The sequence below is a fragment of the Gracilinanus agilis genome, chromosome 3 (assembly GCF_016433145.1).
Source record: "Gracilinanus agilis isolate LMUSP501 chromosome 3, AgileGrace, whole genome shotgun sequence".
NCBI lineage: Eukaryota > Metazoa > Chordata > Mammalia > Didelphimorphia > Didelphidae > Gracilinanus > Gracilinanus agilis.
The window spans coordinates 6877248-6891278 of record NC_058132.1 but is presented as its reverse complement, the minus strand read 5'-3'; the positions used below and the strand labels follow the sequence as shown (position 1 = coordinate 6891278).

Sequence of the window (14031 nt, the reverse complement as noted above, 5' to 3'; positions counted from 1 at the left end):
ACAAAATCTTTTAGTGTCTGAAGTGAGAATCATGTTGTGAAGAATAAAACCTGCAGAAGTTTCTTACTCTGAAATGCTTCTCTTTATGTAATCTGGGAGGTGATAAGTGCTGAGTGACCTGGGAGATTCTTCCCAGGAGAAAGTGAGGTGATCTCTATTAAGATAAGAATGGATTTTGGGTTTTGTTCAATAAGTTAAACTCTGAAAAGCTGCCTTAGGCTTGCCTTGGAATTTGCAAAGCAATGGGAGTTGTCAGTCTTTGGTGGAATGTTGAAGTGGGTTTTTTTGAACCAACTGTCATTCCTGGATGCTCTTCTCTCACTGGAGTTTGGTGAAGGAGGCTGCTAACCTCTGGAGCTCTTGGTATTCTCTGTGTCAATTCGGTAATACTAGAATCAGAGTTCAGTGATTGGCTGTGGTCAGAGAGCTATTACCAACTGAGCTATTACTAAATGAAAAGAAAACAGAAGATCTTTCTTTTCTCTTGGGTCTGTGGGAAACTGAGCTTCAAGGCTGAGCTTTGGCTAGGCCTCAGTCAAACTTGTTCTTGTTGGCCCTTTGATATTTTGGAGACGAGAGTTTGTTACTTATAATGTTATATTCAAACTCTGAGTCTCACCTTGATTGACAAGGGAGACAGTTGCAAGACATTGGAATGTTCCCCAAAGCCTTGAGGACAGAAGCAAAGGCAGTTGGCCTGAGGATATAAATACCCTAACAATCATCTGGGAGGGGTCTTTGGTCCTGGAGGCTCAGGTGTTAGGTCTTTGAGCTTTGACCATTGATCCTCTCTGAATCTCCCTAGATCCTTAGGCATTTGAATCATCATTAGCTATTAGGTATCTGGGCCCAGGAGATGAAGGGAGGAAGGGAGGTATAAGAAGAAGAGGGTGGATTTCCTGAGGGATTTCTTCCTAAAGGCTGTACAGGCTAACATCACAAATTGATACTAATAAAGCTGAGAGAGGTCATTGGTATCCATACCAACTGAGCAGACTGCCTTCTGGTTTGGCAGTGGCAAGCTGAACCAGAGGAGCGTGAAACCACTAGCTCCAGCTTACTGAACAACAGTGTAGTCCTGAGGAATTATTGATCATAGCTATAGTGACAGGGTCTCTATCCCCAATCCGTTCCTGATTATTCCTTTCCCTACTTAACATCAATAGATAGTTTTATTAAGTACCTTCCTGAGTGGTCCCTTGGGCAAATAGAGCCTAATAATAATATTAATTAATCCAACCCCAGGTGGGACCTGAAAGGGTTGTCCATCCACAAACCCATAAGGGTCCTACCTGGGCACTGTTATATTTAGAAAGGGACTTATAACACCAAACTAAGGTGAGTGAGTGGGTGTTCCAGTCACCAGCTACCTAGGGGAATATAAAAGCCACAGCTTCCCAAACCAATATCTCCTAGGAGCATAGCAGTATTAAGAAGAGTCCCTATTTATTTTATAACAATAAGGATATTAGGATAAATTATTTAGATAAGAAAATGGGATTTGAGTCAGTTTTTTTTTGAAGTCTTTTTTAATTAATTTTTTATTTATAGAAAAATTTTCCATGGTTACATGATTCATGTTTTTACTTTCCCCTTCACCCTTCAAACTCCCCCCCTCCATAGCTAACTCACATTTCCACTGGTTTTAACATGTGTCATCAATCAAGACTTATTTACATATTATTGATAGTTACATTGGTGTGGTCTTTTCGGGTCTACATCCCCAATCATGTCCTCATCAACCCAAGTGTTCAAGCAGTTGTTTTCCTTCTGTGTTTCCTCTCCTGTAGTTCTTCCTCTGAATGTGGGTATTGTTCTTTTCCATAAATCCCTCAGAATTGTCCTGGGTCATTGCACTTAATTTACTTAGTTTCCTTCTTTATATTCAAGTCTTTCATCCATTCTGAATTTATCTTGGTGTAGGGTGTGAGATGTTGATCTAAACCTAATCTCTCCCATATTGTTTTCCAATTTTCCCAGCAGTTTTTGTCAAATAGTGGATTTTTGTCCCAAAAGTTGGGCTGTTTGGGTTTATCATACAGTCTTGCTGATGTCACTTACCCCAAGTCTATTCCACTGATCCTCCCTTCTGTCTCTTAGCCAGTACCATATTGTTTTTGATGACCGCTGCTTTATAGTATAGCTTAATATCTGGTACTGCTAAGCCACCTTCCTTCACAGTTTTTTTCATTATTTCCCTTGATATTCTTGATCTTTTGTTATTCCAAATAAACTTTGTGATAGTTTTTTTTTAATTCAGTAAAAAAGTTTTTTGGTAGTTTGATAGTTATGGCACTAAATAAGTAAATTAATTTGGGTAGAATGGTCATTTTTATTATGCTAGCTCGTCCTACCCGTGAGCAGTGAATGTTTTCCCAATTGTTTTGATCTAGTTTTGTTTAGAAAGTGTTTTGTAGTTATGTTCATATACTTCCTGTGTTTGTTTTGGTAGATTCCTAAGTATTTTATATTGTCTAGGGTGATTTCAAATGGTGTTTCTCTTTCTACCTCTTGCTGCTCTAATGTGTTGGAAATATATAGAAATGCTGATGATTTATGTGCATTTATTTTGTATCCTGCAACTTTGCTAAAGTTGTTGATTATTTCTACTAGCTTTTTAGTTGATTCTCTAAGATTTTTTAAGTAGACCATAATATCATCTGCAAAGAGTGGTAGCTTAGTCTCCTCATTGCCTATTTTGATACCTTCAATTTCTTTTTCTTCTCTAATTGCTACTGCTAGTGTTTCTAGTACAATGTTAAATAATAGAGGTGATAAAGGGCATCCTTGTTTCACGACTGATCTTATTGGGAAGGCTTCTAATTTATCACCATTGCATATGATGCTTGTTGATGATTTTAGATATATACTGCTTATTATTTTTAGGAAAGGTCTTTCTATTCCTATACTTTCTAGTGTTTTCAATAGGAATAGATGTTGTATTTCGTCAAAGGCTTTTTCAGCATCTATTGAGATAATCATGTGGTTTTTGTTGGTTTGCTGGTCAATTATGTGAATGGTTTTCCTGATGTTGAACCATCCTTGCATTCCTGGTATAAATTCCACCTGATCATAATGAATAACCCTCATGATCACTTGCTGGAGTCTTTTTGCTTTTATTCTATTTAAGATTTTTGCATCTATGTTCATTAAGGAGATTGGTCTGTAGTTTTCTTTCTCTGTTTTTGATCTATCTGGCTTTGGGATCAGTACCATATTTGTATCATAAAAGGAGTTTGGTAGAACTCCTTTTTTGCTTATTGTGTCAAATAGTTTGTGTAGTATTGGAATTAGTTGTTCTTTAAAGGTTTGATAGAATTCACTTGTGAATCCATCTGGCTCCAAGATGGAAGCAGCTATACCAAGCTGTGGTTCCCCTCCCCCTTGTCTTTCAGGCACTCTGGAATGCTATATGACTAATGAATGGCTTTTATTAATGATAATTCAGGGATTGGGGAAAGGGGTGAAGGGCAGAGGGATTTGGGGTGCCCTCTTTGCTATTCCTATGGAGTCCTTCACTCGGGTGGGAACCTTTGGGGTTCCCACTCCTAAGTGTCTCCCGCCCCTTCTCCTTCTGTTTCTGTTTCTATCCTTCTCTATAATTGCAAGTTAGACTGGAGAGGGTCTCTCAGCAAGGTTGGATAATGGAGGATAGAGCCTAAGAGATAGCTCACAAAATGGAGTCCAAACACTTATCTAACTGGTTGAAGTCTTGCTGGGTGAGAAGCGATAGGATGCCTCTGACCAGGGAATCAGGGTTTCAATGTCCAAAGAAAGATCGTCAGGAAGCCCTCCTCCTCCCTCTCTCAGTCCTCTGCTGGAAGTCCTCTTCTCTCCCTTCCTCTTCTGGAGCATCATCCAGAATTCCCTCTTGTCTCAACTGTCACCAGCAGTCAGCCAATCATTCTCTGGCTCCTTTTCTACCATCTCCCTTGCACAAGTCCCTACAGGGGCCAGCTACTTAGCTTCTCACCTTCCAATGCAGAAACCTCAAAGACTCAGGGAGTCAGCTTTGGGAGGCAGAGAAGCAGCCAGGGAGCACCTCGTAATGAGGGCTCAGGGTGGGTGGAGACACCACTGCCCTCCACCCCCAAGGTGGGGAGGTCTCCACCACTGGAAAAACTCACTACTTTCAGTCAAAAGCTATCTTAAAAAAAATTGAGAATTCTGTTTCCATCTTCATTGGTTGCCAGAAATGTAAGATTAAAATTAATATCTAATGACTCTAAGCATTATATTTTATAAAATTTAGTAATAGCCACTTGAAGTGTAGGAAAGGTAAAGACTGAGTAATGTGAAGATGGTATTGATCCTACCCTGCCAATAGATTTAATCACCAAATGTGTAAACACCACCCCTTAATCTTCAAGTGGGGGAGGTCTATGGCCCATGTGTGCAAAAGTAGGTGATAAATCAGAATTGACTGACTGCCCCCTGGGCAGTCCTAAGCAAAGCTTTTGTTGTAATTGGTACACATGAAATGGGAGGAAGGCACAGGAAGTGAGAAAAGAAATGGTCTTGATAAACTGCAAGGACTTCTAGAGAGCTGGCTCTCTTCAGCCTTGAACTGAGCCTGGAGGAACTCTTGATGAGACCTTGGACTTGGTGAGACTGTTCTTAAATCTCTCCCTTTGAACTACCATGTGGTGAGTGAAAAAGACTGACTCCTTCCTGGATTGTTCTGAAGGGACTTTCCTCTTAAGAGAGGCTTTGTGACTGAAGTCTTTGCTTTATTCATCCCTTGGCCCTTGGCTCAAGGCTCAGGCCCCTCTGGTTGAGGACTAATTGGCCCTGCCTGGGTTGAACCAGGGGCCAGAGCAAAATACTTAGCATGTTAGGTTAGATATCTTGCCCTATCCTCTCTCTGATTTTCTTAGTTTCAAGCTCTCTTCCTATTTGTAAATAAACTACCATAAAGTCATTCTGACTTGAGTTTTTCATTAAGAATTGAATCAATTCCTTGGCAACCACCCCTTTGAATATTCAGTCCAACCATCATTTCCCCCCTTTACAGTAAAGAGCAATATTTCCTGACCTGGTTTGCGGGAGAAGAGAAAAGAGTGAGAGCGAGGGGGCTACCAAAACTTTATCTCCAAAACGTAAGGATGTAACGTGAGGATGAAAGAGGGACACTGGGAATCACAGTTCAAAGGTACAGAAATTAATTACACAATAGGTAGGCAAAGAGAGGCAGTTTTCATGGAGTAAGGGGCAACTAAAAGCAAAACTGTACACAGAGGTGTGCTGGCCACCCATCCCCACCACCTATGAGTCTAGGTTCTACATTAGGGCATAGGCTAACTTCGGGATCCCACAATCGGGCTTCACCAGCAAAACAACACCTCAGATCCACCTTTTGAAGTCCCAGGAATTTGTGAGGATCAGCAGTCCAATTGGTAGACAATCTCAAAATTCGGCCTTTAGCTGCAATGAAACCTTAAGCCCCAGATCACATTAGCTCACCCCATGCTGCCTAATCATGTAAACCAGCAGAGGAGAGTGAAGGTGGATGGGGTCTCTCCCACCTCCTGCTTGATCTTTTCAATCTTTGACCGGGTCTCAGGACCCTTAAGAGTTAGCCTTAAGTGTTTCCAACAAGGCTTCTCTAACTGCTCCTAATTCCCTAAGGCCTGCAAAGGAATTCACATTCCAATCAGGATCTTGGTCATGCCAATCAGGAAGTTGGGGGTTATTATTTGTCTCTTCGGTAATCTTAGCCTTTTCATGTTTAGTCAATAGCTTATCAAGAAGGATCTCCACATCCAAAAACAAAAGATCAGACAGTTTAAAATATTTCTTAAACTGCTTAACCACTCCATGGGGATTCTCCTCACACTTAGGTAATGCCTTCTTAAAGTGTTCAATGTCAGCCTGGCTAAACCTCTGATGATCCCGTAGATGTATAATCCCCATGTCAGGTGACAGGATCAGAACCTCACACAAAGACAACATATGTGCAGGGGTAGACTCCAGTACTTGCTCTTCCAATTCTAGTTTAGTAGGTGCACTGGAACTTATTGCACCCTATCATCTTACCACCCTATATCAAAATAAGTCCAAAATGAGTATCGGACAGTGATGGGCAAACTATTCCCGGCAGGCCAGATCCAGGCTGTAGTTTGCTCATCACTGCCTTAAGCAATTTTTTAATCAGTACATCTGGATGTGGGGGTATTGTGAATAGCGAATTGCTTAAGGCAGTGATGGGAAAACTATGGCCCGGATCTGGCCCGCAGGGAATAGTTTGCCCATCACTGGTATAGGACTTAAAACATAAATAGTGATATTGTAAGTCAATTAGGTGAACATAGAATAGTTTTACTTTTAAATCTATGGAGAAGGGAAGAATTTAAGACCAAATAAGAGATAGAGAACATTACAAGTTGTAAAATGAATAGTTTTGATGATATTAAATTCAAAAGGTTTTGTACAAACAAAACCAATGCAGCCAAGATTAGAAGGAAAGCAGCAAACTGGGAAACAATTTTTATAATAAATTTTCTCTGACAAAGATCTACTTTCTCACATATATAAAGAATTACATCAAATTTATAAGAAATCAAGTCATTTCCCGACAAATGATGAAGGGATATCAATAGGCAGTTTTCAGATGAAGAAATCAAAACTATCAATAACCACATGAGAAATGTTTGAGATCACTCAATTAGAGAAATTCAAATCAAAACAACTCTGAATACCACCTCACAACTAGCAGATTGGCCAATATGACAGTAAAGGAAAATAATTGTTGGAGGGCATGTGGCAAAATTGGGACACTAATGCATTGCTGGTGTTGTGAATGGATCCATCCATTCTAGAAGGCAATTTGGAATTATGCCCAAAGGACTTTAAAAGAATGTACACCCTTTGATCCAGCAATATGCATCCTATGTCTATATCCCAAAGAGATTAAAAAAAATGGAGATGGACCTGTTTGTACATAAATATTTATAGCTGCACTATTTGTTGTAGAAAAAAGTTGGAAACTGAGAGGATGTACCTTGATTGAGAACATTGTATACAGAGACTGATACAATGTGGTACAATCTAACATAATGGACTTTTCTACCAGCAGCAATGCAAGGATCCAAAACAATGCTGAGGGTCTTATGAGAAGAATGCTATCCATATTCAGAGAAGAACAGTGGGAGTAGAAATGCAAAGGAAAAACAACTGCTTGAACGCATGGATAGATGGGGATATTATTGGGGATGTAGACGCTAAACGATCACCCTAGTGCAACTATCAATAATATGGAAATAGGTCTTGAACAACGACACATGCAAAACCTAGTTGAATTGCATGTCGGCTACGGGGTAGAGAGGTTTGGTGGAGAAGGAAAGAACATGAATCATGTAACCATGGGAAAATATTCTAAATTTTAAAAATTAGAAAAAAAAGTGATATGTTGACTGGTCATGTACTGTGGTCATCTAGCATATGTCTCTTGTCCTTATCTCTCTCTCACACTATATACATATCTGACCTCATAGGTTCTTGACCATACAAGGAAGGAATCAGTTCAAGCTTTCCCCAGCCTTGTGGCTAGCCTATCACACTCTCAAAATGGGTCAAGGTTCCACATAGCTTGCCAGTTGTAAAGATTAACATTAATATGCAAAATATGAAATATATCTATGAATATTTTATTAATAATAAACTAACAAAAGAGACGAATTAAAAGGTACTAACCAGCTTGCTCTCAGGAACAAAAAAGCGGGAGGGAGGAGTTACAGACAACTACAAAAAAATAACATAACCACGCAAACGTGGAGGCGAAGGAGAGATTAAAAGGAATTTTGGGAAAATTAAGGGACTTATGGTGGATGAAGTCCAAGGTTCAAAATTTCCATTTATACACAGTCCTGCCCTTAATCCTTTTAGCTAAAGAAAAGAAGGGAGGTTCTCCTTAGTTTCATAACCTGGGAGGAAGGGGGCACCAAATATAGAGTGACCTTTGCAAAACTAAAGGAAAATTTATTCCACAAAAAATATCACAATTCAACCTTAATTTTCAAATCAGGCTATTTATGAAAAACAAAAGATCTAAGGCTAGCCCTATAACTATGGAAACTTGAGGATCAAGGGCCATGATAACATGTTAAGAGACTGACTGAGGAATGACTGCAGTGGCCAGATCTGACAGTAACATGGTACTAGGCAGGGCTCTTCTACTTCTCCAATCTTCTCCTTGGGAATCACAAGGCATACTTGGTATTGGATACTCTTCCATTTCACTCCTTTTCCTGACTCGTTCCCTACTTTTCAGCCTGGAATGCCTCCGAGACACCCACAGGAGGAATAGTCTGAGGAAAGGCTGAGATTTCCAAGCATGAGAGGACACAATTTCCCAGACCCTCAATAACATCTAGAAACCGGAAACCCTCCAGAGGCTTTGTCCATCCCCAGGGTGACACTAGATGGAACATCCTTCAAGAGATACCTTCATGTCTTGGGAGGACTGGGTCTGAGTTGCAATTCTTTGGGCCAGAACTAGCATTCCCTCTCCCACAACAGCAGCAGGAGCAGTGGGGAACTATGGGGGTTGTTGTGGAAAGAACATGAATCAGGTAACCAGGGAAAAATGTTCTAAAAAATAAAAATTAAAAAAATATAATACAAATATACACAAAATAATATGTGTGTGTGTGTGTGTGTGTGTGTGTGTGTGTGTGTGTGTGTGTGTGTAGGCATATATCTACATATACACCCACAGAAATATATGCAATATAATACATGACAAATGAATAAAAAAGGTACAAGAAAGTACTCCGGGAAATAAAAAATCAAAGGAGGATAATAACAATATTGCCCAATTAAGTACGAGCTCATAGCAAAGGCTGTATATATGTAGTGTCTGTCTTGTGTTTCACAACAACTCTGTAACATGTACAGCGTCTTACTTATAATTTGCAAGTCCACAAAGTACTAGAACAGCTATCTCATTTCTGCAGAAAAGGAAATCAAAGCTTAGATTAAGTGATTTGTCAGATAAAGCAGGATTTACGGCCCCCCCCAATAAAATAAAAATAAAAAGGCTCCTTTTCCTGTTGGTGCCTCACCAGATCTCACCCCAAACTCCTTCTGAAGTCTCCCTGGCAGGCCTGACTGACCTGTCCAAGCCCGGGGCCTAGAGCTCAGGAGCAGAGCCTATCCCTGGGCTATCTGTGGAGTTGGGGGACCCCCGGCCATCCCCGCTGAGGGGGGGGCGTCACACTGGTGGGGAGGAATGAATGGCAGCCCCTGGGCCGGCTCCTTCAGGCAGGGGCTCCCGAGGCCGGGAAATCCCAGAACATGGTGGATATGGGACAGCCATGGCTGACCCTGGAGCTCCCCCTGAGTGATGACACCCCTGGAGGCCTGGGAGAGACACAGCTCTGAGTTCTCCTGGGTGGGGGGAAGGGCGCTTAGCCAGGGCTGGGGATGGGCTGCACTCACCTGGGAGGGGGGCCTCGGGGTCCCGGGGGCCATTCCCTCTGGCTCTGGGGTCTCTACTTCGGCCACACGGGGGTCCTTCAGGGCCCCAAGGTGGGGAGGCTTCTTCATACACCTGTGGGGAAGGAGATAGAGGGGGAGGGTTCAGAGGAGCTGCCAAGTCTTCCCCCCCTAACCCCCTCCCCCGCTTCAGGGGAGCCCCTCCCCCACAAGGGGGAACAGGGAGCCTCAGGCTTGGAAAGGGTCTTGGACTGGCCAGGAAGAAGCCCCCCTCCCCTCTAGCGCCATCTTTGGCGTCATTCCAGGCAGAAGCTGCACTGGGTAGAACTGAAACTCCTAGGAGGTGGGGGTACACTGGAGGGGAGACGGGCATCAGGTGGGGGTTGGGGAGAGCGAGTTGGCATTTCTTCGGCGCCCAAGATCTGGGCTCCTTCCCTGGCACGTGGGCATCGGCATGCCCCACCCACCAGGCTTATGTTGGCTGCTTCTCTCTTGGCAGGTTCTGACCAGGAGGACCCCCATTGGGGAAGGGCCCAGACCCGCCCCTCCCCCAAACTGTGAATGCCTCTTCCCCGCCCCCAGCTGCCTCTCGGCTCTTGGTCCAAGGCATGGGGGAAGAGGGGCGAGCAGAGGGCCGGGAGCTGGGGGAGGGAAAGCCTCGCCAGGGCTCCTGCTCCAGACAGAGCCGCCCCGGCCTGACACAGGCGCTTCCCAGTTTGTCCCTTTTCTACGGTCCTTAAAAGTGACCGCCAGACACCCACAAACTCTCCTCCAGCACCCAACATTTAAACCCCGCCACGCTGCCTCTGCTCCTCCCTTGTCGCACATGTGCACACAGCCCCGCTACTCCGAAGTTCAGAACTCGTCTCCCCGCGTCCTCCCGCTCCCCCCGGGGTTAGGGAGCAGAAAGTCTCAGCTGTCAGAGCAGGAGCCCGGGGCCGCGCCTGCGCACGGACTCCCTCCCCTCCCCCTCTCACCCAGCAAAGCAAAGCTCAGAGAACAACTGTGCGCCCTCAAGGAACGAAGAGAGATTCCCAGCATGCCTTGCGCCGGCCACATGGGGGAGGAGGCAAGACTAGGGAGAAGTCAGGGAACAGGCATTCTGGGAAATGGAGTCCTCCAAAGGGGAGGGCCAAGACTTTCATGCTGTCATGTCGAAGGCATTCTGGGAAATGGAGTCCTGCCAGGGCCCCTGGAGAAGAGGCCTGCTAGGGGAGGGGCTCTACACTAATTGTCCCCCAGCCTGGGGAGCTGCAGCCTTCTTCCCCTCCCCCACTTCCCCTTCCCGCCCTGCCCTGCTGCTTCTTCAGACTGGAGGCTGCCTCAGGCTAGAGCCTGGCACACAGCAGGTGCCTAATAAGTGTTTAATGCTTGAATGACAGATTGATTGATCCATGGATCTAAGCTCCCCACAGCCTGAGGAGTTGGTCCTGGGATCCCCCTGTCTGACAGAGAAGGAAACTGAGGCAGCAGCTGACAGTCCAGGCCCAGCCCCCCTCCCACAGCTTCCCCTCCTCCAGGGATCTCTCTGAACATCTTGCTGCTCCTTCTGCTTTGGGGGAACCCCAGGGGTTCCCCAAAGGAGGGACCAACCTATCCCCAGGTGGAGGAATCAGGTGACTCGGGGGCTGCCCTTCTGGGCCTGGAACCCCCAAGATCTGGGCTCAAACCTGGCCTCAGACTCTGCCCAGCTGAGGGAGCCTGGCCAAGGCCCTTCCCCAGCCTTTACCTCAGTTTCCCCCATTGTGACATCCAGAGAACCAGAGCCTGAGCCTGGGGGCTGTGGGGAAGGTGGTCCAGAGTGGATCCTCCGGGTGGGACTCTGGGCCTAAAGCCTGAGGCCTCTGGGCCAGCTCAGGAGAGTCTCCTTCAGCACCGCCCCCAGCCCAGGAGGCCTAAAGACCCTTCAGAGGCCTGGAGGAGGCCCAGGAACTCCCCTCCTGCCCTTGAGGAGGCCACAGAAGGCAGCAGCAGCCTCTGAGCCTGGATGGACAGAGGACAGTCTGGGGGTGTCTGTGTGTCTGTCTGCAGGGCTGCTGGGCTCTCTTCCCCCCACTTTTGGGCTTTCTGGGCAGAGAGGCTGGGTGGCTTTGCCATGCCCTTCTGCAGCTCATTGGACAGGGGAGTAAACTGAGGTGCCTGGACTTACCCTCAGGGGAGGCAGCAGGGAGGATCCAGCCCCCTCTGGGGGTCCTCCTAGGCCTGCCAGCCCCCAGGAGCCCAGGAGGAGCTCTTTCCTGCAGGAATCCCAAGGCCCAGCCCCCAGAAGCCAGGCTCCTGCCCTCCCACAGCAGGAAGGCCTTTCCCCCTCAGGCCTCCTCTCAGGCCTTCAGACTTCCCATTCCAGCCCCCAACAGGGCCTTCCTGGCCTCCCTCCTCCTCCCTGTCCCTCCCCAGCACAAGCCCTGCCTTCTCCCAGCTCTCTCCCTGCCTTGTTCCCCTCCTTGTTTAAGCCTCCCCTTCTGTGTCACAGTCAGGGCTGTGTCTGGGCTCCAGAAGACCCAGAAGGGCTGGGGAGTGTCCCAGGACACATTTGAACCCAGAACTCTGCTCTCCAGGCCAGGCTCTCTCCTCGGAGCCATCTGGCTGCCCCTGGACTCAGCTGCTTCCCAGAGCTTTTCCTCCACGTCCCTCCTGGTGCTTCCAGCCTGTGTGGGATGACATATAGTGGGTCATTCCCAGAGGACTATTTGGCCTGGAACCCCAATTCTCAGGAGCCCTCCATGTTCTGTTCTGTAGGTCTGGAAGGAGAGGCCACATTTGCCCTGAGAAGCCACTAGTGGGGGCCGAATCCCTTTTCCTGCCCCCTCCCTGCCTTCCACTGTTTTCTCCAAAGAAAGCAGCTTTTCTCTGCCAGCATCTTATCCAGGCTCCTGTCTGCGCATTAGAGGACTTGGGGGCACGAGCCTCCCAGAATTCCACTCCTCACAGTTATTCCCCACATTCTGCCCCCCCCAGCCAGGGGTCCTATACCCCTATTGGCTGGGCCCCCCCAACTTAACTCTCCTTCAGCCAGAAACATCTCCCCCTGGGCCTGCCTCCATGCTGGCCTCCCTGTCCCCCTGTACAAGGAAGGGACCTTTCCCTGTGCCTTGTCAGGGCCTGTCCCGGACCCCCAGGACTTTGTCTTCCAGAGAGGATTGGGGGGCAGGGAGGCACTTTCGGGACACAACTTTCTGGGCTGGGCAAGGGGACTCAGGGCATGGATGGTCCCCCATCCTCCAGGGACTGGAGCAGAGCAGGATTGGGTCTGAGGCCTTGTTGGTTCCATAGGAGAGGAAAGGGGATGACTGGGAGGAAGAGAAAGCCAGGGCCTGGGCGTGAATCTCCTATCGCTATTCCTGGGGTCACCCTGCTGTCCCACCCCAGGGACTTATCCTTCCTGAACCCCCCACGTTCCCCAGGGCTGATGTTCCCCCTTTCCTGGCTCTACCTTTCCCCTAGCTCTCCCCTGTGTCTAGCAGGCTGAATCCAGGCTGGAGCCCAGCCATCACTGCTGGGTTTTCCTCCCATCCCCAGCCCTGACCTCCCAGAGGAGCCAGGACTCCCCCTACTTCTGGGGAGTGAATTACGAGGGGACTCAGATGCTGAGCAACCAGGGGTGGGATTCGGGAGTCACAGAGAAATTATTAATTTGATAGTCATGTGGAAAGGTTGGGAGACGGGGCAAGAGTGGGAGCTGCCTCCCCAAGGAGACAGGCTCAGGGCACTTGGTAGCCCTTTCTCAGCACAGGTTACAGGGTCAGAAAAAGGGGGGATGGGGTGAGTTAGGAAGGAGGCCCTTTCATGGAGGTTGGGGGTGTCTGGGATTATCTGTAGAATCTGAAGGAAGATTATGCTTGTGAGCAGCTGTTTTCAGCTTTGAATGACATGAAAGCTGAGAACAAAAACAGGCTAAGAGAGGACCTGAATGCTGAATGTGTTGCTCTCAAACTTACAAAGTATGAGGCAAGGCTCGACAGATGATCAGAATGCATACAAGAGCAAAAAAATCACATCAATTGTTCAAAAGCTTGCCAAATGCCAACTTTTACCTTTCAATAAAAACTCATTTGTATCACTAAAAGTTCTGTTATTGTGTTTTTCTTTTGAGACAAAAGATGTTAGTGTGTGAGTTGTTCTTTCTAAATTAAAATCTCAGTATGCAGGCTAAATTGCCCTATTGGCACTTTGCGATAAGTAAGTGGGTTTAGGGTTGCAGTGTGGGCACTATGCTTCTAAAAGGTTCTCCGTCACTGGAATATACAGATGGTAATCATAACTACGAATGTAAATGGGATGAATTCACCCATAAAACAGAAGCATCTTTCCTATCCCTACCAAACCATCACTATCCTTGTTCTCTCAGACATCCTTTCTCATATCCTCTAGGGCAAAGGTCGGCAACCTTTTTGGCTGTGAGAGCCATAAACGAGTACAGAAGGAGGAGGATAGAGGCTAAAGGTGCTGGAATATGGGGCGGGGGCTGAAGGGCCCCCTGGGGCACATCCTGGGACTCTGCCTGGACTGGCCAGGTCGGGAGGTGGAGCCAGATATGGCTCTAGAGCCATACATTGCTGACCCCTGCTCTAGGGTATTAGCTTCTCCTCTCCTCCC

General features: G+C 46.6%; 1 protein-coding gene across 1 annotated transcript in view; it reads right to left on the bottom strand.

The window, feature by feature from the left end:
- LOC123240689 (zinc finger protein OZF-like) overlaps positions 1–5913 on the bottom strand; it is a gene marked incomplete at its 3' end in the record, with an annotated part of 28438 nt that extends 22525 nt beyond the window's left edge. Inside the window, exons 1-2 of the mRNA XM_044668409.1 lie at positions 5835–5913; positions 5303–5424 (exon numbers count right to left, since the gene is read on the bottom strand). Coding sequence (XP_044524344.1) covers positions 5303–5424; positions 5835–5913 — 201 coding nt within the window. The remainder of the gene's footprint in view (positions 1–5302; positions 5425–5834) is intronic.
- Between the last annotated feature and the right edge of the window lie 8118 nt (positions 5914–14031).